Source organism: Lepisosteus platostomus, chromosome 13, assembly GCF_059453375.1.
Source record: "Lepisosteus platostomus isolate fLepPlt1 chromosome 13, fLepPlt1.hap1, whole genome shotgun sequence".
In the NCBI taxonomy this organism is placed as follows: Eukaryota; Metazoa; Chordata; class Actinopteri; order Semionotiformes; family Lepisosteidae; genus Lepisosteus; species Lepisosteus platostomus.
The window spans coordinates 44,340,807-44,364,851 of NC_142623.1; the positions used below are offsets into that span (position 1 = coordinate 44,340,807).

The 24,045-nt window shown below is 44.5% G+C and overlaps 1 protein-coding gene across 3 annotated transcripts in view; it reads right to left on the reverse strand.

Annotated features, from left to right (window-relative positions):
• LOC148650755 (protein phosphatase 3 catalytic subunit alpha-like) overlaps nucleotides 1-24,045 on the reverse strand; it is a 102,702-nt gene that overhangs the window by 27,746 nt on the left and 50,911 nt on the right. For all 3 annotated transcript variants that reach the window (XM_088604880.1, XM_088604879.1, XM_088604881.1), the window contains exons 3-5: nucleotides 6,350-6,474; nucleotides 5,664-5,775; nucleotides 478-623 (exon numbers count right to left, since the gene is read on the reverse strand). In XM_088604880.1, coding sequence (XP_088461006.1) covers nucleotides 478-623; nucleotides 5,664-5,775; nucleotides 6,350-6,474 — 383 coding nt within the window. The remainder of the gene's footprint in view (nucleotides 1-477; nucleotides 624-5,663; nucleotides 5,776-6,349; nucleotides 6,475-24,045) is intronic.

Consider the following 24,045-nt stretch of genomic DNA (forward strand, 5'->3'; position numbering starts at 1 on the left):
AGCAGCCCTGCTGGGTTGCTGAGGCTGACACCTTGGCCTCTTTCAAGAAACTGCTTCAAGAAAGAGCTTCCTCTTCCTTCCTTTCATCATTTCCTACAGTAGGTTGTGTCGCAAACTATTCATCCTCACCTGAAATCACGAGCTGGTTTATGGGTCGCAGCTCACTGGGCCCACGCCACCTCACACACACAGCCCCGTCCAGTCTCGTTAGCAGCTGCTCGTTAGAACAGTGCATTATTTCAAGCGGCTTTCATTGGAACACTGTGGGCTTTGAGCGTACGAGGTGTAACAGGGCGAGAAGCTCTGGAAGAAGTGGTGCGCTCCCCTTGCGCATTTCCAATACCAGAATAGCACATTTCTGATTCATTCAAGGCATCGTATTGATCCGCCGACAGGGAATCTATCTACCAGCGTGCATTCTGGGATTGGGCTGTTGTTAGCTGCGCTCGATGAGTGTGACCGGTTTCCTGCTTTTACCTTTTTGATGTCGTCTAGGGTGTGGATTTCGGGCGACAGTCCCCCGTGGACACACAGGAACTGCTGGTTCATGAGGGCTGCCAGGGGAAGGCAGTCGAAGGCATCCATGCACGAGTCGTACACCTGCTCCGAATACTTGATTTTACCTGAATCGAACACCAACAAACAACACGCAAACCCAGAGAAACAGTCAACATGCTTGCTGTGACCTGCCAAGCGGTGAAATCACAGACGTACCCTGACAGATGAACCTGGCCAGGCTACATGTAAGTGTATATAGTTCAGTACTTTGACTGGATTATAATGAATGCAAGAGAGACCCAAAATATGTGGACTCACCTAGCTAGGGGAATAGCAGCCTCTCTGAGGCTGGACAGGCTGTCCAAACCCCCTCACTAGTGCAAGGAATGAGCCAGGGAGCGGCTGCACGGGTGTAGATAAAGATGGAGGCGAATGCGAGAGAGATACACAAAGGGAGGTCTTGGTGGGAGACCTACATTCGCAAGCGAGTGGACATGTGTGAGATCAGGATGTAACCTTCCCCCCCAAACTGGTGTTGTACACTATGGTATTGTATGGTATGATGTAGATATTATTCCACAGAGCTCCTTACTGGTTTTTCCTTTGTTCTGTTGGCATCAGGCTTTCAAACAGATGTGTGAAAGTCTTTGGATTTCTCTGTGCAGATGATTGCATCAATTATTAACAGAATGTCAAGCAAGGAGGCCATTTCAGCTTTGCTGTACTGTACAGAATGTAATCGAGCACTTAAAGTTTCTCGTGTGCCTCTGATCTGGGGTTTCCTGTTACTGCTGCCCTGCAACTATTGCTGCTCTCAGGAGTTTCTGTTCCTTCCAATTAATCAAGTACATCTCTGCAAGGATTTCTTCATTTTCATGCCATTTTATCTTTTCATTCCAATTCACGTTTCTACAATTACAAGTAAAATTAGGGAACCAGTCCTGACTTTTATTTAGGAGCTGGGACAGCGGAACCTCTGGAACCTGACTGACTCACATACAGGGTCTGCCGATGTGGACAAAAGTCTGAATAATTACTGGCCTATTTATTTTTAAATTGCCATGCAGTTTTAAGCACAAGGTTATAAACAAAGCTGAGGTTTTCCACAGACAGCGCTTACGCAGTCTGATCCTTTGTGCATCTTATCTGAACCCCACAGTCTTGAGAAGAGGTGTTTTCAGTTTTCTTCATCTCTTTACCTTTTGACTGCTGAGATCTTGAAATCTGTAGAGAAACAGTGAGCGAAGAGAGCTGAGAGATGCAGGAAGAGCAGGAGTGTGAGGCCAATCCGAATATTTCCATTAGGAATCTCCTCCAAAGTTTGTCCATGTCACAAGGTTTCCAGAAGCAAGAGGCATTTTTTTTTCAGTAAGTCACAGTAGAAATGTTTGGATTCGCTCCTGATGCACAGCAAGCCTTCAAACACAGTGGGTGCCAGCTGGGGTCTGTTTGCTGAGGCCTCACCAAGGCAGGACGTGATCACTGGAGCCACTAGGGTGGATCTGGGTGCGATTCAGGATACGGATCCATTACCTGATCCTGGGTATGCTGCATGTGCAGCAGAATAAAATGGGAAAATAGGGAGAGGAAGGCGATTCTGACACTTGAGAAAGGGTAGTGGGAAGGTGAGGTGTTGCACGAGGTAAGAAGGAAAAAACGTCAGATTAATGGATCCTGGTGAGCATCAGAAAAAGATAAATTCTCATGAAGAGATGCAAATGATGCTCAAGACCAAAATGCTCTGAACACCTTTTGTGCTGCATCTTGCCTTCTGACCGGAGTACAGAGTTCAAGGATTGCTCTTTTGCTGTATGTTGCAGTGTACAAATGATTTTTTCCGATTCTGCTGTATGAATTTTGACAGCAGGTGCACCGAGATTCAAGCTGCCTCCTTTTAGCTTCTCAAGACAAAACTTTTCCCCATCTCAGTCACCCACCTCCTGCTAGACAGGCAGAGTTTGAGCAGTGCAGGCACCTCTGAGGGCCCTTCTTCGTCCTGGAGCAACGTGCTTCACGGTGGTATCAGAGCCGATTCACAACCGTGGGATAAAGAATGGCTCAAACGTCACGTGCAAACGGATCATTTAATATGGCAGCAAGTGTGAAACAAAAATGGAAAACTGGCAGTCCAGTCTGTGCTGGGCTTTTTTTCTCAATCTGCCTGGAGATCATCTTGGCTGAAGCTGGAACCCTGTCCTGATTCACAGAAAGACGCCTGCGCCCCACGACGCAGCCCCGACACCGCGCGCAGCCTGTGGAGTGACGAAGAACGCAGGAGTCACGAAAGGCCTCCTGTTTTTACACACTGAGGTACAACAGCTGAGGAACACCGTCGTCTGGAAAAAGATCACTATGTTTTCATAGCATGTACACGTAAAAAAACCAAATGTTTTCTTGAATCTGCCTTTGTAATGGGGCTGCTGTAACATTTCTTTCTAAAGCAGGGCGGGCTGCCCTGCTTTCAATAAAAACAACAGTATTGAGGTTGTTGATGACGAAGTGAGAATGCATACTGCTACTAATATATTTTTTTAGCGCGATGGATGTTTAGATATATAACTTAGATAGCATCTTTCAAGTAAATATCCCAAAGTGTTTCACAGAAATACACCCTCACTGTTTTGCTAACTCTCTCTGCAGTCTGAATATAAAAAGTCTTCATGGTGTTTCTCCTGTTTTCTCTCTGTTCAGAGGCGTTGGTCTTCCTTCTTGTTTCTTCAGAACGCCCGAGCTCGGCCCCTGGACCGCTTTCGTAATTTTCTGTCTTCTCCCTGGCCTGGGCTTTTTTCGATGTCAGTGTCACCATGGCAACGAGTAACTGTAGCGATCTCCATCTACTTATAAGACTTTACTCCGTCCGTAAACCCTCCACCCCTGAGACTCAGTGTCCCTCAGCTTCCTATCTTCTCGCTTGTCAAGGCACTGTCTTGTTGTATCACCGTCTGGCCCTCAGATGTTACTCTTGCATAATAGCTTGGCCTTCTTGAGACAATCAACCAGGAGCACAACTTTTTAATGCATAAATAATGCGATATACTGGCGGGGTCCACTATTCCGCTATTTTAAAAATGGATCTGAAATGACTTTAATTTCACTCACAGATACAGTTTAATACCGTCTTCTCCAGCCCAGAACTGCATTAACACCAGCGAAAGTGTGATGGAGCTACTGTAGGTGTGAACTTGTACGCCTGCCTGCGACTCCAGTCTCAGTGCGCACAGCACTCTCGGAGGAAATGATACAAGCTTGGTAGGTCTTTCTGGCACAATTACAATCAGCACCCATTACCACCTGCAGATGAAAGAGACGTCTGCTCTGTCCACTGATTAGTGGTGTCCAGCCACTGGGAGTCTACAACAGACCAGCATGGGGAGCATTTCCTTCAAAGACGGAACCAGATTATGATGAGGAATTGCCAGAAAAACGCAGTTTTCCTGCAGAATGACACTGTTCCAGAGAAGAGTGTGATCAGCGCACAGTTTGCAGAATCAAAGAAAGAAGTCTCAAGCATCACGTTCCTATTCATGTGTTCTTTCCACTGGGTATAATTTGCCCTAAAAAACAACATTTTTAAGGAAAGTCTTTCTAATGTGAAATAGATCATAATTGAGGATGTGCACTGCTTGACTTCCCCATCTGGGAAATCATAACCATTAGAGGGTGAAGGATTCAAATTGAAATTAATTTTTAGCTTATCACCTGCACTCCTATGGATGACAGACGCCTATTCTAGGCTTTGCCAACTATTTTAAAATCTGAAAAACGGAGATCTGGCTCAGGGTCCCACGTGAGCTGAGAACAAAGATCCTTGCTGAAATAGAGCCTGCTTCCTGTGCACAGAGCATTTAAGACCACTTCTCCCTTCAGATGTTTCAAGCTCTAAACGCTGGACTCAGCACAACTTAGCCAGATGCCTACGCCAGACTTCCAAGGAGTCCAGCTGAGAAGTGCACAGACTGAACCTGTAAGGTCCACAGGATAAATGTCCAGACTCCAGTTAGTGAGCCAAGTGCACGTTGGCTCAGTGTTCACGTGGGTTTCCGCCACACTCCTGAGTGTCCTGAGAGCAGCACTGACTTGCTCCCTGTGCTTCGGGAATAGGCTCAGTTTCCCTCACAGGCTGCAAGGTTCTCTCTGCTCATGTATGGAGGCTCTCCATACTACATGAAGTGCCGCTGCTAATCTTGTTAGAAAGACAACATCAATTCTAACCTAGCACTCCTGGTCATGGTCTACTAGTGAAATAATTTCATTGAAAGGTGTACTTATTTTTTAGCGAATCACCTGCACTCCTATGTTTGACAGAAGCACAACTATGTATCACTCACAAGTAAAATTGCACCCATCAGGGGTATTCTGAACCCCACGATTTTTACATTTTTAAACCAATCACTAAGGATCAAGTGCAAACAGAAAACATTTGTTTGTTTCTTTAACAAATTTCTGTGCAATATATTTTCTAATTCTTGCAAATCCTGGCCTGGTACAGTAACTCTCCCATTCCTCCTTTCCTTGTGGAAGAAGACGGTGTCGGTAATAAGTGGGAGTGCGTTATTTCGAGGTATGTCTTGTTACATTCTGAGCCGCAGTGTGACTGCATGTGTAAGGACTGACAGCTGGTTTTCATAGGATATACCAAAAAAATCCTGGGATACTAACATATCATAACATCACTTTATTAGCCCTATACAATTTCTTGCATTAGGAATTCATCTTTTCACATACCCCAGCTTGCTCTCCATGAGACACACAGACAGGGAGAGAAGCCTGGGGTCAGACCGCAGGGTCAGCTATTGTACAGCGCTCCTGGAGCAACTGGGGTTAAGGGCCTTGCTCAGGGGCCCAACAGAGTAGGATTCCTCTGCCGGCTGTGGGTTTTGAACCGGCAACCTTCCAGCCACAGGAGCAGATCCTTAGCCACAGAGCCACTGCTCTACCCCATAATCATAAACATAGCTAATCATAAAGCAACCGAATGGTGTTAGTACGCTCAGTGTGATGCTACTGAGTCTTGTCATGAGAAATGTTTTTTAAGGTCTCTGATGGTGTCTGACTTTTCTTAATTTCAAGACGAGGGGGGCCTGAAAGAAGGCAGGGGCTTCTATGGTTAACCCTGACGTTGGACCTTGCATGTAAACACACACAAAGAATACAAAAGTACTTACATTCTTGTTTGAAAGTGAAATATTCTGTCAAATGTCTACATTCGTGGTTTCCTCGGAGTAAAAATAATGTCTTTGGATAGAGGATTTTCAATGACCACAGGTACAAAACGCACTGGAAAAGAAGGACAAAAATAAGAGACGTTACAAAGGAAAAAAGACAACCAGAGCGCACATTTCCAGACTCCTAAACCCTCTTGAAAGGTAGGAAAACTGAGGTCCACTGAGGCAGACTGCTGTGATTCTCAGCTTTTCTATAAGGTTTTCTCTTACTCTTCTTGTAAAGAATTAAGATAAGACTGGCCTCAAGCTAGCCATTCATTTTTACTGATATCTGAGTAGGAAACAATTACATTTGCAAACATTTATTATATAAATGTACAGTACTAATTTGACTTGAGACCTCTAAATAGCATCACATTCACTCTGACACAATCAGCCCACTATTTCTGGGCTGGCAAATACAACGTGTAACACCAGGACAAGCTCAGCACTTCTTGAGTCAAAGCCTACATTATTGTTTCCAGCTGAACCATGTAAAAACCACACAATATGCAACATTCAGACACAAGGGCTGAAGTTGCCAATCAGCGCAGGATATATAAAGGACTATTGAAATTTGAAAGGACTGGAGACAGAAGACAAGAGGACACCAAAACGGGCACATTCTCCCACAACATTTACCTCACCTCAATACTAAAGTAACCCCTGTCGACGTAGTCCCCTAGGAAGAGGTACCGTGTGGTGGCTGGAGACCCACCTACTTCGAACAGCTTCATCAGATCAAAAAACTGGCCGTGGATGTCCCCACACACTGCAAGACAAAGCACAGCAGGACAGTGAGGCTCGTCTCAGAGTGAGAAAACACTGATATCTGTATACCAGTGGCTGGAGATTGTAAAGGGAACAAAGTACATCAGACCACGGAGCAGTGCTATTCCCTTGTAACAAGCCCCTCACAGTGCGATCACACCCTGGGCTTTCTGGAGCACGTCAACCCCCGGTGTCCAGGTGGCAGGCCTGATGGGCAGCTGGGTTTCTTGTTTCTGTGACTGCGAGCGACCCTGATGCATGTCAGGCATTGTTCCACGACCAGGTGCGCCTGCAGGACAGAGGTGTGTCAAATCTGGCGTGTGATTGACAGTTCAATTGTTCATGTTGTTTATCCTAAAAGTCTTCATCCTATCACCAGTCTCAGTGAAATCAGAGCTGCTACCCGTATTGTATTAAAGGATCCTCTAAGATCCTCTTAGGTATCACAGACTGCTAGCGGAACACCTCTGATGTCGGCGCCTGTGTCACCAGCCAGGATCACGACACCTGCACTCAGAATCACGTCTCAGGGGAAAGACAACAGGGGACGTGGAGCTAGCAGTCCCCCGGCTGAGAGAGAAAACACCAGACATCTCATCTGGACAGTATCCTTATTTCCCTGCCATTGTGCCTGGCAGTCCGGGAGCACTGCAGCTGTTCTCCTTGCTGCTTTCCAGAGATGTAGTGCAAACTCCCGTTGCCATGGAGACGTGTGTTTTCATCCATCCATGATCGGAAAGCTGCTTATTCCTGGTGAGGCACGCGGAGACCCGGAGACCCTCCTGGAAGCACAGGGGGTGAGGCAGAACTGCAGACAGGAGGCCGGCCAGCCAATGGCAGACACGTCCTCGCGATTTTTTTTAAATCCAGGCTTTTTCTGTTGCTAGCTGAGCTCCTTTCCTCCTGGTTGCAGGCTCCTGGCTGTTTGCTCTGCGCCACTGTGCTCAGACAGGGTTGCCAGCTGGCCTAGTGCGACCCCTCGGCCTGACAGACAGGTCCAGCTTCGCATCTCTCCAGAGAGTGAGTTTACAGCCACTCTTGCGTGAGTGCACATGTCCGCACACACACAACTATTCACAATGTTTCCCTTTTCACTGCTCACACAACCTCCCACCACCACTGCCTGTGCACTCTGTCTGGCCTGGAGGTCTAAGTCTCTGTGAAATCTGAAAAGACAATAGCTGGATTAACCATGACCAGCTTGCTTATTTATGTTAAGGTGCAATTCACAGAGACATAAAAGAGAATATTTTTGATAAAAAGGAACTTATTTGAAGGAGGCTTTTTATGGGACTTAAGTATTTATTATGAAGAAACAAAGGGGAAGAAAACCTGATTCAATACTATTGCCAAGGGGCTTGCGTTCATGAGATTCGAGAACTGCATTCTGTAGCATTTCATAACACTAGTTTTGTCTCAAACACGTGTGTAGACAAGCATTTATTAACACAGAAAATATTAAAATTCTTACATTGTTAAGGGACTTTTTTCAAACATTTACTTGTGTACATTTGTTGCTGCCCAGCTATTGTGAATGGACACAGGAATGCTGAAACCGAGAGACTTCTGCTTTAAGCGCATTCACTCTGTACACATTGCACACCTCGCACTGTGCCCCTCTGTGCTGTCCCAGGGGAGCTCTGACACAGCCCTGGCCTGAACTGGCAATCTATCAGATCTGGAGTTTCTGTAGATGTGTGAACAGCATCCACATTCCAATACAGAGCATTGTAACTGTATTGCACATGGTTACTTCAACCTAAAATCACCAAAGCACCACCAGAACAAATGCAGCTTCAAAATCCATATTGGATCCTACCAGTTCTCATAACGACACTAAAACCCATCACAAAAGCCCACAGCCGCGTCTTGCACAGTGATCTTCATGTGTTTGAGCCTGTTGTTTTGACACAGCAGTACCTCTCAGTCTGCAGATGCTGGAAGATATTCTTCCTTTACTGCTTGTTGCCTCCTTTAACCTGTCTCCTAGCAACAGGGTTTCCAAAATGATTTTCCAGCTAATTGCTCACTTTCTGTTTTTTTTTAGCTCTGAGAGTGCTAAGTAACTCTAGTCAGTGAAACATCCTCCCCTCACATTCCTGTCCTTGTATATGTGCTCATCTGCCTGCTCCCACTCAGCGCCCAGAGCCGTGTGTGGGAGAATGCACAGTCTGTGCATGGCTCAGAGGAAGCAGGCTCATCAGGCCAAAATAACAGCAGAGTCTGCCACAGAGATGCCACACAAACCACCTCTCTGCGCGCCAGGGTTGAGTGGCAGCATGGCCTTCGTATTTCGTTCCCTATAAACAAAACTTTCCCATCCATGGTGAAATCCATTCCTCGCGGATCCTCTCAGGTCTCCCAGCTGTGGGGTGGCCCCTGTGCTGTCAGCAGGAAACAGCTGTCTATCACAGCAGCAGCAGCTTTTTTTAGCGGAGCCAGTTCTGCTCCCATAATCCAGTGCAACAGCGGTCTTGGGGCTCCACCCAGGAGGGGCCCAGGGCTTCGTCTCCGTCTCGCTCCGCCAGGGACCGTGGACCAAACCTGCGGTACCCCAGAACTCTCGCTGCCCGGCCTGACACCCAGACATGGGGAACACCAGCTGCTCCGGCAGCTGGACTACCCTGTTCACGCGATCAGCGGGATACATTCCTTTTCTCCCAGTTTCCCCTCGGCCCCGCTGCCGAGCTCCACTCTGGTCCTGACTGTCTACTGACGGCCGTTTCTCAACAGATCAGAATTCAAACTACAGAGTTCCTGTCCACCCTACGAGTGACCCAGAATCAAAGCCCACATGTGTTTGGCACATAATTATCCAAAATAGAAATCTTAATAAGAAGAAATAAATAAATAATACTGCGATGGACAGACTCCCATACAGGGTGCAGCCTTGCGCCGGTTGCTTGCTGGGATAGCGAGAAAGAGAAAGAAGCCGACTCAAAAACAAACAAATCCATTCAAGACACAGACAGCGCAGGAAGGCTGGACGCTCAGGGAGAAAAGCAACAGGAGATTTTGAAGTATTTACAAAGTCATTCTCCCAACATTACTTCACCATTAGGTGTCAAATCGATGTATTTAAATGCTAGAAGCCTTCTTATCAGCTCAGGTTTAGTCGTGTTCACGATCCCCAATTCCTACTTCACCAGCACAGTGCCGGCTCAGTGATGACACGAACGTTCTCACACCCACTTGCCATTTCCTTCAAATCTCTGAGCAACTAGACATTCAATGACACAAATAAGTACCTTATCATTCTGCATATAGCAGAGTTATAAAATATTTGAATTAAAAACATAATGGGCAATGTAGTAGTGAAAACAGAGTATTTACAGCACCAGAAATGTTTTAGACTGCCGGGTTCTGATAAAGCACAGAACGTCCGATTGCTACAAACAGGTGCTTTTCTGGAGGGAGGGGTTATTCTAGGGCGACACCACTGCAGAACTGGGTCGACACTCAGAGGATTTCAGTGCACATGGGCAGGTTTCACAGTCCCCGTTCATAAAGAAATCACTTTGTTTCATGCGTGTAAGAAGGAAAACAAATATACACATTGGATGCTTTCAATTGGTCTGCCTTCCTGTCCAGGGTGAACCCTGCCTTGTGCCTGTTGCTTGCTGGGATAGGCTCCAACTCCCCCATGACCCGGAGTCAGGAAACGGATGGATGCTTTCAATTGAGTAGCTCAGGGGTATTTACTCTTAAGTTGCGATATGCAAAGAAACAGGCATTAAAAGGAGTCAAATTCCATCACCTGGGAGAGGACACGTTGTGAGCTTCTCCTTGTACTAATTAATTTATTTTAAGCAGGCTGTACTAACTCCAGCAGAACACGTAAATCAATATTTGTGTTTGATGTATAAAAATACATCACCTAGACGCTGCACTGCCTGTTCTACAGCAGCAGTAAACTGAAATATTCACCTACAGTTCAGAGCATGGGAGACAGAACTAGATCTGAACCCTCAGGTATAGTTTTCTGTATAGTTAAATACAATCTAGTTTATTCCACATATTTAAAGACATTTATTGAAAACCGCACTGTTATTATATTTTAGTATTTCAGTAGATCAATAATGATCTACTGATCTACTGCAAAAATTCCAGAATCCAAGACATCAGTCTTTTTAAAGCAGATCACTAAAATACTGTTGTAAACAGTGGCTAAATCCACACAGTCACATCTAATATGCTGTTGGAGTGATATGGCAAATTGCCAAGACACTTCTGTCCGGTTCATAAGTTCATCGGGTCCAAAGCACACAGCTGAGTCAGCAACAGAATTTCTAAAGCAGCAAAGGACCTGTGAGCTAAATCCAGGCGGGAGTCCAGGTAATCAGAAAGCAAGGAGCAGCAAGGAGTGGGGAATCTCGCAGGACAGATAACTACAACGCATTCAGGCTCATTTAAACAATGAGAACATACAGTACCCAAAACCTACGGTGTACAAAAACTTTACTCTATGATAGATGTCGGTTTCAGCAACATAGTTCTGTTTGAAAACATTACGCATTGAAGGAGAAATATTCCACCTGCAGAATCGTCGCAGAAAATCATTTTACAAAATCAATTGTAAGAGTTTAAAGATGACTAGCAAAAAGACAAGCAAAAAGAGTGTATGTATTAAAAAATAATTTGTTGTTTAGGTCCAGGGTCTCCTTGCCCTGCCAGGCCACCGCTGGGTATCTGCTCTCTCAGAGCGCAAATAAGAAACGGGTGATTGATGGCACAAGGAAGGAGGCAGAAAGCTCAGTAGCGATGATTAACAGAGCTGATTAATGATGGGGAAATATCAAAAACAAAAACAGAAAACGGTCTTAAATTTATCTTCAATGCTTTTAATTCTAAATGAGTGCATTCCATGACTCTGCGTGACAGAAATGGAAGGCGGATGTTTTGTGCATATGAGCGAGGATTCCTGTACTGCCCGAGAGGAAGCGTATCACAGCCTTGTTCAGATGTTCACACTTCTCAACATGGCGAATGTACTTTTGCACTATTGCAGAGCAGTCGGCTACTTGCTTTCACCCTTGTCTCTAAGTTTAACGGGAGTGGAACAGCTGAGTGCACAGCTCTTTGAGGACGAGTTCTTTCTCTCCAGAACCGTGTTTCACTGCTGTGAGCACGGCATTGGCCCGATCGGACTGGAACATTCGATGATTCTTGCAGTTTTGTTTTGTGTTTCTTGACATAACATTGTCTGATGCTCTATGTACCCCTGTACCCCTGTGAAATGACAACTGCATGAAGAGTGATACAGTAGCTTGTTCAGGGCTGCCCTACTGGTTTCCATACACTTTTATCCATGAGAAGCAATAGTAATACAACCAGTAGCAGGAACTGCCAATGCTAAGCACTGCCAGTATTAGTACTGAATTAATTTCACAGTGCTGGCATCCTCCATGTTCTAATAAAGTCCTTAGGTTGGGATGATTTTTCACTTGTACGATACAGTATATTCAAGGACCACATCCCACAGTGTAGTTCAAAGTGTTTAAATATTTTAAAGACTCATTATAAAATCCTGGAAAAATGCAATATCTCAAAATGTCATAAATGATAAATTAATTGCTTTCAAAGAGAAATATGGTTCAATGCTGTGTGATGTCAAAAAGCTGATGAATCACCCTTGATGCAGACAGGCAGATAGACACAGCTCTAAGGGCAAGACTGCTGACCTGATGTCGAATACGTAGAGCAAATTGAGGTGGCCCTGAATTCGCCAGAGCTTTTCATATTCTTATATCCCTCTATTTTTTGCACCTGCTGCTGTATAAGAAAAACACTATGATCCTAAAGGGTTTGCCTAGATATTCAGGTGGAAGAAGAGTTCTCCAAACAAACATTTACCATTGAGAGATGACATTTATGCGCAAAATTCAAAAGACAACTAGAGCTTTTTGTCAGGATCATGTGGCCTCTTTAAAAAAGAAGGCTGTACCCACACTAATTTCTGGATTAGCATCATTGTCTGATTTTGTCTTGTTGTTGTTACACTTCATTAATAAAATGCATCTGGATAACAGCAGCAGGACTCTCATTGTGTCTCATTATTAACTTTTCATTTGTGGTTGTTTTGTCAGACTTTTTTCTGTTTCTGCATCATTTAGTGAACTGCTAGTTAGTTAGTGAACTGCACTGGCAGACAGATGCCAAGGCAGGAGTAGAGTGGTTAGTGCCCTCGTGCCCAGACCTCAGCCCTCAGCCAGACAGAGGTGCTGAATCCGTCAGTTCGATCATTATCAGACTCTTGCAGTTTTTCGTTCTTATGAGGGCTGACCTAAATCTACAGCCCTGAAGAGGATTACACAAAAGCGCGCAAAGCATTTGAGCACGGTCAAATAATCGCGCAGATCTCACTGGGGAGACGGGGGGAAAAATCAGATGTGACATCAGAGATTTTCCAACGAAGAGCAGCTTTTCTCCCATAGTAAAAAAAACCCCAGGTTTACAGTAAACACGTTCCGTTTGTGGAGATAACGTCTTAGACCACGTGAGCCGAGATATCAGGGCTGGGACTTTCCCAGGTGCAGCCAAGCGCAACAAAGCCAAACCGGAGACGAAGCCAACACTCCTGCTGCGTCTTCCACTCATCCCTGAAGCTCGAAGGGATCATGGATTTGCCTGTGCTTCCCTTAGGATAGAGTTGGGGCAGAATCACTTGAAATTCCCTAAACTGTTGGATGAGCTCCTGTGGAACAGGAAGGGGGTTCAGGAAAGGAGCTCCCTCCCTGAGACACTGCGGCTGTTTGACCTGCAGCACGTCTGGGGAGAAGCGTCTCTCCCGGCAGCCAGATTCAGGGATGCTCTCCGAAAAACGGAGAATCAAGTTACAATTCTCCTGTAAAAAGGATGAGATAAGAGCAGGCTTATAGCAATATAGTAATAAATATGGTTGAGATTCCAGTCTTTTTTGTTACCGTGTATAAAGGAGTGGGAGTGTAGTAAAATAACAGCCTTGTTTGAATAACGCAAGTACTAATTTTATTATGAAAGCCAATATGAATGTAGTTTGCATAATAGAAATTTGCTAAAATGCAATTCTACAATATTAATAGTGTGAGGCATGACACAAAGTTATCAAAATGATATGAAATGACTATTCACTGCAGTCAAGAGATGGAGAAGGATAAACGGGAAAGTCCTTGCTCACAAAGGCCAGCTGAATGTCTTGCTTGATCCGGCAGTTTAAAGTCGGGTTTCTGCCCTCAGCCGCTGGTTCTGCAGATCCTGGACTGGGGAGAAGGTGCTGAGCAAACAGGGCTCCAGCCCGGGAAGGGGCTGCTGGGCCACGGAGTCCGGACACGGGCGGGACCGACGCAGGGGCCCAGTCAGGCGAGAAATCCCAGGATAGCCTGAGGGCTGGAGCTGGCCGCTGACCCCATCCTACTTGTTAACAGAGGTCCACTCCGCTAGAGGTTAATTAGTTAAATTGTAGCCTATTTGTAGTCAATTAGCCTAATAGTTTAACTCAACAAGAGGTCAATTGGCCTAATCAGCCCAACCAGGCCTGGAGATCCCTGATTTTGAGTAAACGGTTTACTGCTTACTGTTATTTTGTGAATGTTATCATGTTATTTGCATTATTGTTTACGAAGCTGATTACTCTACCTTTACTCCTTATCTGCGTCAGATAAGATAAGATTTTATTGTCCCCTGAGGGACTTTTTTTATGGACACACAGCACTACTGTACATTTAAATAGAATGCACACAAAAAAAAGAAAAAGAAAAAGAAAAACATTGCACATTATTCTATTACAAAAAATAAGAAAAACATTGCACATCACTCTCTTGCACATGTCCAGTGTAACACATAGCAACATGTAACATTTATAACACATCACAAAACATATCGCACTCAAGTGGGTTGTAAGAGTCAAGATTGTGTTTATCCTTGACATGTGCATTGACAGCTTTAATGGATACTAATGGAACTAAGGAATGTTTGTATCTGTTTGACTGTGTGCTCTTTGTGCTCCTCATGCTTACAGAACAGGAAGACCTTCCTCCTGCGAGAGGGAGTCTACACTCCAGACACACAGCAGACAGCGATCAATCGCATCTGTATAACCGAGCCTTTCACAGGCCTCCCAGGATTACTTTCTTTGGAAATGCTGGAACCAGGTGACCCGGTGGTTCAGGTGAGGATTTGCTGAAGGAAAGAGCCCTGCAGCGATGAACACCAGGACTGGGAACCCCGAACCGCTGTGCAGATGGTCACGATCTTCCCTGTGGCACAATAAGCCGGCAGCCATATCACCCTGCAACTCACAACTGGCAACCCACTGAAGCTAAGCAGGTGTGAGCCTGGTCAGTACCTGGATGGGAGACCTCCTGGGAAAAACTAAGGTTGCTGCTGGAAGAGGTGTTAGTGGGGCCAGCAGGGGGCGCTCACCCTGCGGTCCATGTGGGTCCTAATGCCCCAGTATAGTGACGGGGACACTATACTGCAAACAGGCGCCGTCCTTCGGATGAGACGGAAAACCGAGGTCCTGACTCTCTGTGGTCATTAAAAATCCCAGGGCGCTTCTTGAAAAGAGTAGGGGTGTAACCCCGGCATCCTGGCCAAATTTCCCCATCGGCTGTTATCCGCCTCCTAACAATCCCCCTCTGTGAACTGGCTACATTACTCTGCTCTCCTCCCCACTGAGAGCTGGTGTGTGGAGAGCATTCTGGCGCACTATGGCTGCCGTCGCATCATCCAGGTGGGGCTGCACATTGGTGGTGGCGGAGGGGATTCCCCATTACCTGTAAAGCGCTTTGAGTGGAGTGTCCAGAAAAAGCGCTATATAAGTGTAAGCAATTATTATTATTATAATTATTATTAAGAGTCAGATCGGACCAGAACTCGGGTTTCAGAATCGGGAATATCTCAATGGAGGATACAGCTGCTAACGCAGAGCAGAACCCAGAGGGTTTCCAGCTAGTTGCAAAGAGTAATTTTCTGTACTCACTGTAACATCTCACACAATCTCTGACAGTAAGACCCTGACCAGGACAAGCAGACAGAAGACTGATGGACAGATTCTGCTTGCCTGTTAGGAAGTATTCAAACATGCATAAAAAAGTGAATGGTACTGAAATTGAAAGCATTATTCAGAAAATAATGTTTAATTGAATTCAACACACTGCAACATACTGTTTGAGGTACTGTGGCAGAGCACCCAGGACAAAGGGTGTGTAATGACGCAGGTATTGCCACTAGAGGCCGCCAAATAAAGCCTAAAATACTTGAATCATAAATACTATTTTCAGGTACTACTGTATAGCTTCAATGAAATTAATTTTATACATGTGTTAATTATATTAGAAAGCAGTATCCTCAGGGTTTATCTTTATGTGAAATTCTGTACGTGCTGCAGAGAGATCCACAGGTCGGGAGAGGTGGTGGCAGTCACCGTGCGCAAGTTCACTTCACTAGTTTTGCAGAAGCCTTGTCTTTTCCTTTACTTCCAAGGGATCTTTTTGTGATTAAAGCCATGAGCAACCTAAACCCTAAATTAATGTCTCCATTTCCGGTGGTGACGTTATGGTGAAAAATATGAATATTGTTTTTTATGTACACTGCCTCTTGTAAAACCTCTTTTTTAATGCAATTTTAACTGTTTTTGTTTGTGCACTTTTAATCAAAAGAGTTCATGAAAGGAAGGATTATATACCACCTTTTTCAAATTCACTATTATTTAAAAATATATATATTTTTTTTTACAACAGCAACCTTCAGCTTCATTGGTGACTTGTCCAGTTAGTGTTTGTTAAACCCTGCAATGGACTGGTGTCCCATCCTTAGGATTTAGAAAAAACAACTTATGCATCGAAGCCACCTAACCAAAGAATTTAGTTTCATAACCTTCATTGAGGCAGCACAAACTTCCAATAAATCAACAAGCACAGTATGCTGCCATACCCATGTTGCACTGCTCTCTCCAGCCCAGACCAACCTCTCTTCACTCAGCCGCTGAGATAGAGATAATCAGCTCTGCTCTTGCAGAAGGATACAGCACATGAACATGTGACCCTTTTTAATCTCAGCATCACTGAAATTAACACGACGGCACTCCAAAGCATCTTCACTCCTCACAGCAAAATGAAGACCCACCGTGAAAAGAGGCACAGAACAGGGGCGGCCAGGAGCCAGGACTGGCTCAGGCTTGTCATTCATGTGTTACCTTGTCCGCGTTTTTGAAACTGGAGCGAACAGAGAGAATCTGACTTTCGGCTAAAAGTCGAGGTGACAGAACATGGTACAAAAAACAAAATTGATCCGATTTTGCCTCCCGATAGAGACAGAGGAAGACAAAGCTACAAGCTGCCAGCTCATTCAGTCTTTAAAACACGAACGACTAGTATATACCCTTCTGAAATGGATTTGCCTGCGTCTTTCTTTCCTTTATTGTCTCTGTGAACTGGCTTTACCATCAGTGTGCCCAGGCTGCTCTCAGAGGACAGGACTGTCACTTCACACACACAACACGGACGGGGAGACTTCCTTGCACAGGTTCTAAGGCACAGCAGAAACTGTCAGGTTATTTATAATTAGCTGGTAGAGAGAGTGTCTGTGTATTCAAATGTTTTTCAGTTTTCAGCAATGCTGAATTAGCAGTTTCATCACCATTTTAATGAGGAAAGAAGTGATAAAATATAGGATTTTATTTCCTAAGACACCTGAATAGAAAACCCCAAATACACAAACTACTCAAAAACCCACCATGAGCAACCAAAGTGATATATTGTAGTAGGTTATCCGTCACATGTACAGTAGCAATAAGATTGAATTGACTCTTTGGCAAGTTGTTCCTCATCATTAACACAGTGCTCCTCTGTGCACATTCACTGACCTGCCTACCAGAAGTAACTGTTGACTTCAGACACAGTGGCTACAATGTCAGCAGAAGATGTTTCTACCTTTAAAAGGTAAAGACTTGAGTGAAAATTACAGAGCAATAAAAAATATCAGAGACGTGTGCAGGACGTCTGTCCGTGCGCAGGATCACAACTGTAGTGATCCATCTCCCCCGAAAGTTCAGCATAGCGCATTCACAAGCCCTTCAGCACCAGGTCTGCAGAGATGCAGGGACAGACACACAGCTGCGTGAGGGGGAGTCTGTGGGGGTGCGTGTGTCTGTGTTCTTTTACAGTCTGCACAGGAAATAAAGACAGTCTTGAGAAATAAAAAAGAAGTGTTGAGAAATAAAGGTTTTAGTTTTCCTAAGATCGGAACGCTAGATCAAAAAGAAACTCCCTTCAAAACTCTCAAGATTTTAGATGAGACATCAGTTTGAAGCCAGAATTAAATTCAATAGGCAGCAAACTGTCTCTCTTTTATGAAAATTTGAATTTAATACCCCTCTTACTTTATGACTCAGTAAGAACTTCATTATTAAAAGCACTTCTTGCTTGACGAAGTCGGGAGATTAATGCAGGAGCAGTGTTTGACTGCTCCTGTGGCTCATATTAAAACAGTGGGTCTGAAGCCCATGGTCCTGCACAGCCGTAGACAGAATAGGCAGAAAAGAAAGTTATTTGTGATCGTTAGGGGTAAGATAAGAGAAAAAGAAATACAATGATTTGTCAATGACACAATCGATGACTCATCATGAGAAAGGCATGAAATGGCTTCTTGGAGACAGGAGTGATACTGTGTAGCAAGGCCAGGCTTTCTGTGGCTGCACTGCAGCAGCTTTCCTGCAGCTACAGACTTTTCCATCTGATTTGACAAATATAAAATGCTACAAACATTTGTGCAGCAAACTCCATCCCAGACATAATCCTTCTTTAAAACTTCAAAGCTTAGTCAAATTTACAATAACCGCATACTGTGCGTGAAGAGGAGATAATTATATTCATTAAGGAGAGTATTTGAAAAAAACAACAACAAAAATTGCCATTTGGGCACATGTGGTATTTGGCTTCTTATCAAGGATATGATGAATGAATAATTGACGATAGCTATTCAGAAACTTCAGCTGTCCCACTTTTAGGAATCTGTGAAAGAGTCAGGAAGCTAGAATGCCAGAAAATCAACTCCTTTCCTTTAGATAACGTTAAATGCCCCATTGGACAAGCGTTATTCCATAGCCAACACAAGTTTAATATTAAATTAACTTTCTTAATTTATTGGGCTTTCAAATTTCAGGTTAACATTTGTTCCAGAATTGTGCTTTGTGTTTTCCTGAATGGTCTATCCTTTTCCTGATTGTCTCCTCCCTGCAGTAGGAGTGAGGCTCAGGGACAGAAGCAGCAGACGTTAGAGAATGTATAGAAATTACCAGCTGTGTGCAAGAGCTCTAAGTGTCCTGACTCTCTGCCCGACTGTCTCTGTGCAAACAGCTCAAAGTGTCCCGACTGTGTCTGTGAGCGAAGAGCTCAGAGTGTCCCGACTGTGTCTGTGAGCGAAGAGCTCAGAGTGTCCCGACTGTGTCTGTGAGCGAAGAGCTCAGAGTGTCCCGACTGTGTCTGTGAGCGAAGAGCTCAGAGTGTCCCGACTGTGTCTGTGGGTGTCCATCACTCTTTCAGCCTGGGGCTCAGTGGCTACAGGGGTATTTGTATTTTTAAATCTGATTTCTCTTATGGTTTAATTTCACACTTATTTAATATCCTTTTATCATCTGTTGTTGCATGTCCAGAGATTTGATATTTCTAATTATATTGAAATTCTAACTTTCCATTTGAAATGAAGCCTTAAGGCTTAAAGATATTTTGGCATTTACATTATTACATGAATAAAATTTTCATCATTTTCAGCTGTCGATCTTTTGTTTTCAAATGTTGTTAAAGGGCCAGTTACAATTGTAATTGTAAAACGTTCCCCTTTAAAAGTCTTTAGAGATGTCAAATTGTGTATTGGTTACTCAATACACCCAATATACAATAGTTTACAATTGTCAGGAGAATCACGGAATGAAATGCAGTCCCTGACGTTGTACGTGCACAAATATGAAATACCTAGGGACTCTATGGGTTGAAAAGTACAAAATAAATGCAATTAGAATGATCATACTGGTACATACAGTATAAGAGATGTGATCAAAACACGTAATGAATTGTAGGTGGTGTGACAGTTTCTATGCTCAGGATAGAAGAAAGCTCTGGAGACTGTTGCTAAATAAGTTACGAACGAAATGTTGCCAAGTCACAGCATTTTAGCTTGTTCTGTTACTTATTTTCTGTCTTGCCATTTAATAACTACTTGTATGAAGGATTCTGAAAATCAAATTAAAAAACCAAGCCTCCTACCAACTAATTTAGAGAACTCGGAAAGGAGAGGCAACATCACGGAAATTCAAAAGCCGATTTCTCCAGACTGAACCCAGACTGAAGAGGGCTCAGTGATGTTGAGCTCTCAGCTCCTGCTGCTTGGCAATAATTGGTTAATGACACTGGGCCGATGTTGCCCCCACTGGGCACCTCCTGCTGGCTCGGGGATTCGGGAACCAGCAGGCGTCCACCCATCCGCAGGTCATTGCTGTTCCCTGCCTCCAGGGAGAGAGCATGTCAATTTCCCAGAACAAACCCAGTCTCACTTCCCGGTTCCTCTGTCCTCACAGGAGGGTTTGTGAGATTGCTACACAGACTCTGGTTCATTACCAGTTTAAGCAATACGTCACAAACATCGGCTCGCTCTTTGAGCCTCGCGTTGGTGGTGCTGTTTCTCTCCTTGCAGAAAAGGATTCTGTGTTTGCAGCCACTTTCACTTCCCTTTTTCCACTTATCTCTAACGGAGGCTGTTTTTAGTCCTGTTCTGGAGGTTAAAAGCACCGTTTTGATATTTCTGTCTAAGGTTAGACACTTTTGCATCTGTATGCATCTTTATAGTGCTGTCCTGTAGCTACTTAGATTAGCCCAGCCACTGGCTCCTCCCTTCCAAGGGCCTGGAAACACAAGACCGTCTTTGGGCAGGGACTGGTGGAAGTAAGCTCTGCAGCAAAGGCCTGGTGATCTATACTATAACAGCTACAGTATTTGCTTGCTTCTAATGCACAGTTCATCTTCGTCGATGTCTGTCTAAAGTGTGCGACGCAGAACTCACTGTGTTAGCGCTCTCTTGGGGCAAATTCCTGAAAGAGGCATTTTGACAGCTCATATATCATGATCTCAAAATTAAACATCACACCAAATGTGATAAATTAATTATGCTAATAAATGTGCAAATATTCTATCACAATACTCATCAGTACAGCACCATCACCAGACTTTGACGTTTTTTATAGTATAAACTAAATACCGGAAGAACACTGCAAACTCTCCAGGACCTTGCACAGGACACGAGACGGGGGTTGTGTCTGCGACACAAGGCAGAGCAGCGGAAGGAAGACTCCAGCCTACCTAACCCTGGTATGACTCTGGAGTGTCCCAATCACAGCTGGCTAATGGCAGGTACTGTGTTGTGCACTTCTGCAGGTGCCTGTGCAGTTGTAACCCTAGAAGAATCTCCACTTTGTGTGGTAAGACTCCGATTTCTTCCTTTAACATTTGCAGAGTTTAATAAGGATCCTCTTGCCCTGAAAGTAGCCCTTAGCCGGGCAGCAACTGCGCTTGGATCACTGCCCACACCTTAATGAGCTGCTTCTGATACGTGCTGGGGCCCCTGTGCTTTCCAGGCAGTGAGCATTCCTGCACCAGCTCCTGCCAGGTGCCCTGTGTCAGTTGCTGTCCGGAGGTCAGTGACTGAAGAATGGAGATGCGGCTCACTGGCCCAACCACTGAAGTACAGTACCAGCTTGCCTGGTTTAACAGGTTGGTGTAACTTCTCAGAGTGATAGAGGGCGAGCAGAGGAAGGGGAGTTGTCCTCAGCACCGACAAGTACAGGTTTGCATCTACTGTATGAATCCTGCTCCCATGCAAGGAGCTGACAAAGCTGACAACTGTTTGAAATCCAGGTTTCTCAAGATGAGAACCAGATGCTCAAGAAATAAAATAATCCTTCTGCTGCTGTCCTCCTCAGCTCTACCTAAACTGCTGTTTTTAGAGACTATATATATAGAGAGAGTCTGAAAATATCTCTAAAGGACCTGTCTCCTAATTTCTAATTTGGACAAGCTTCTGCCAAAACTGATTCCCATTTTCCAGTTGAACGTTTAGCAATTTGTTTTTAAAAAGGATGGTGTTAAAATATATGAGCTAAAATAACAAAAAAGGTCAACGTGTTTCTACTTTGGATGAAATGGCTTAAACTCAAGCAGACTGCAGCACGAGATCATTTGCTTTTAAATAAATATATCCACCTTCATTGGAAAACAATCAGAGACAGGTAAATGCAATGATGAAATGGTAATGGTTGAAGTAGGATTGGAGTTATTTCAGTTTTGATTCTTAACCCTCTAGATGTGTTCACGTTATATTCAACTTCAGAACAGTCACAGATGAAAGGAATCTGTTTGGCCAAACTTACTTATTTGCTACAAGCCCACTGATCAGAATCGTTCTGTGAAGAAAGCCAGAGCACGGGCTTCAAGGACATGTCTGGGCAGACTCCCACAACCTGCCGATTCTTCTCGGTTCTAAACGCCCCCTTGCTAACCAGCTGTATCCTCTGTTTTGTTTTTCACTGTACACCCTGTGATCCGGTATGTTGATGTTGGTCCTTCTTCTCTGAGATTTAAGCAGAAACATGCCACCTGCTCTAGTAAACATTATTGTGATGGTGTATTATTGTTACTGTCCATATTTAATACTGCTGAGGCAGGACAATTGGAGGGACACCAAGAACTTCATTCCTGTTAAAAAGTCCAATATTGAGTGAGAAAGCTGCATGACCCAACAAGAAACAAATCTTTACAGCAACAAAAATACACCTTTGGTTGTTAGTGCTTTAAATTAAACAAAATCATCCTCACTTCTTTTCACTCTTCCCAAGTTATTCCAGTATTCCAGATGAATGCATGTCAATATATTGCTGTCTTGAAACCAAAAATGTGGTTTCCTTTGACAATGGAGTTTGGAGACAGTAGGTTTACAGTATGTTTTAATTTTTCTTGTATTGAGCATATTTTTCAGTGCTGTGAATATGCACATGGAAGTGAGGAGTGTTAACATGCAAAACATTTTTAAAATGTAAAGCCTTAAGGGATAACAATGCTATTTTCAATAATGCAAAGCCAAAAAAAAAACATTTTCGATTCAATTATTTATCTTTTGATTGGCTGAACTCACATGGTTGTTCCATTAATGCACAGACTTTGCAAGCTGGAAGCTTTACATGCAGCAGTTGTTCAAGCTGGTGTAATGGCTTTTTAGCCTCCTCAGTAGGCTGTTCTTTTACGTTTGGCATCAGTCTTGTACTGCAGACTGAACCCTGCTGGGCCTGAATGTGACAAACTCTATCTGAATCTTTTATTGCTAGCTGGTGATATGAGAGCAGCCCCCTCCTTACAGAGCAGGGGGTTAGAAGTGCGAGTTCTCTGAGCACAAGATGATCCTCTGTCATTCGATGCATCTTGCTTCATCTCTGTTTTTAAGATCACTAATATTTCTGCTTATGAGCTGGGAGGTCATGAGCAAGAGTTCGGAGACTGCCTCTCGCAAGGCTGGCTGCTGCAGTATGCAGGTGGTACATCCCACAGTTGTGGTGGTCAGACATCGCGTACCTGCTCTTTGGCCTTGGGTATAACTTCCCAGAAATGTATTACATGGGAGGGCAAGTCACAGTGGGAAATCTTACTCATTCTCCTCCTTACAGTATTGTTTGTTTCTGTGTCCCTTGTCACGACAGGGGTGCTGGCTGGGTTCCTGTCCCTGTGTACCTGTGTGTGTTGGGAGAGGGAACCCGGAGGAGGACCTCTGTCTGTCCAGCGTGGAGCCATGCCCCCTGCCCTGTGCTGCCAGGACGGGCTCCGGCCAGCCTTGACCCCGACGCTCTGGGCTGAAATGCTGTTGTTTAAATACAGAAACGCAGAGATGCTTCTCTCGTTCTTGGGCCTTTTCTTCTCCGATTGTAATGGCACGCAGGCATCTGTGCGCAAATAAACACTACAATCATATCTTGCGTTGAAGATTGCAAATTCTAGAGTTGGTGGATATATGTAGAGACTCATTCGATGCATCTTGTTTCATCTCTGTTTTTGAGATCACTAATATTTCTGCTTATGAGCTGGGAGGTCATGATTTAGCGATTTAGTAAGCTTGTTGTACATTAGTAACAGTAGTATTTCAGAACACATATCACGCATGTCAATGCTGAGCTACCTCTTCCAGATGCACGTGGAAGGGGTGACAGTGAGGCTGACCGGCGGGCCTTGTCCTCTGGGCGGTGTGAGAGGATGAAGAGCACACGTCCTCCCGAACATGTACAGTCCCACTGCCAGCCCCCTGCAGGGGCCGCTGTCCGTCTTCAGCAGAGGCTTCGGCAGACTGCCTGCGCAGCCTGGGCTTGCTGTCAACGGCTCGGGCTCCCAAGGCCCAGTCTAGAGGCGATGTCTGCACGCTGTACTGACCTCAGTCACGGTGAACTGTATCACTTCACAGTGATGCAGCTGACATGGTACTTCAGCACAGTGGGGTGCACTCGTTAGCTAGAAATCCCCTAATTTGAGAAACAATGTGCTAAAGACTCCTGAACACCTACTGG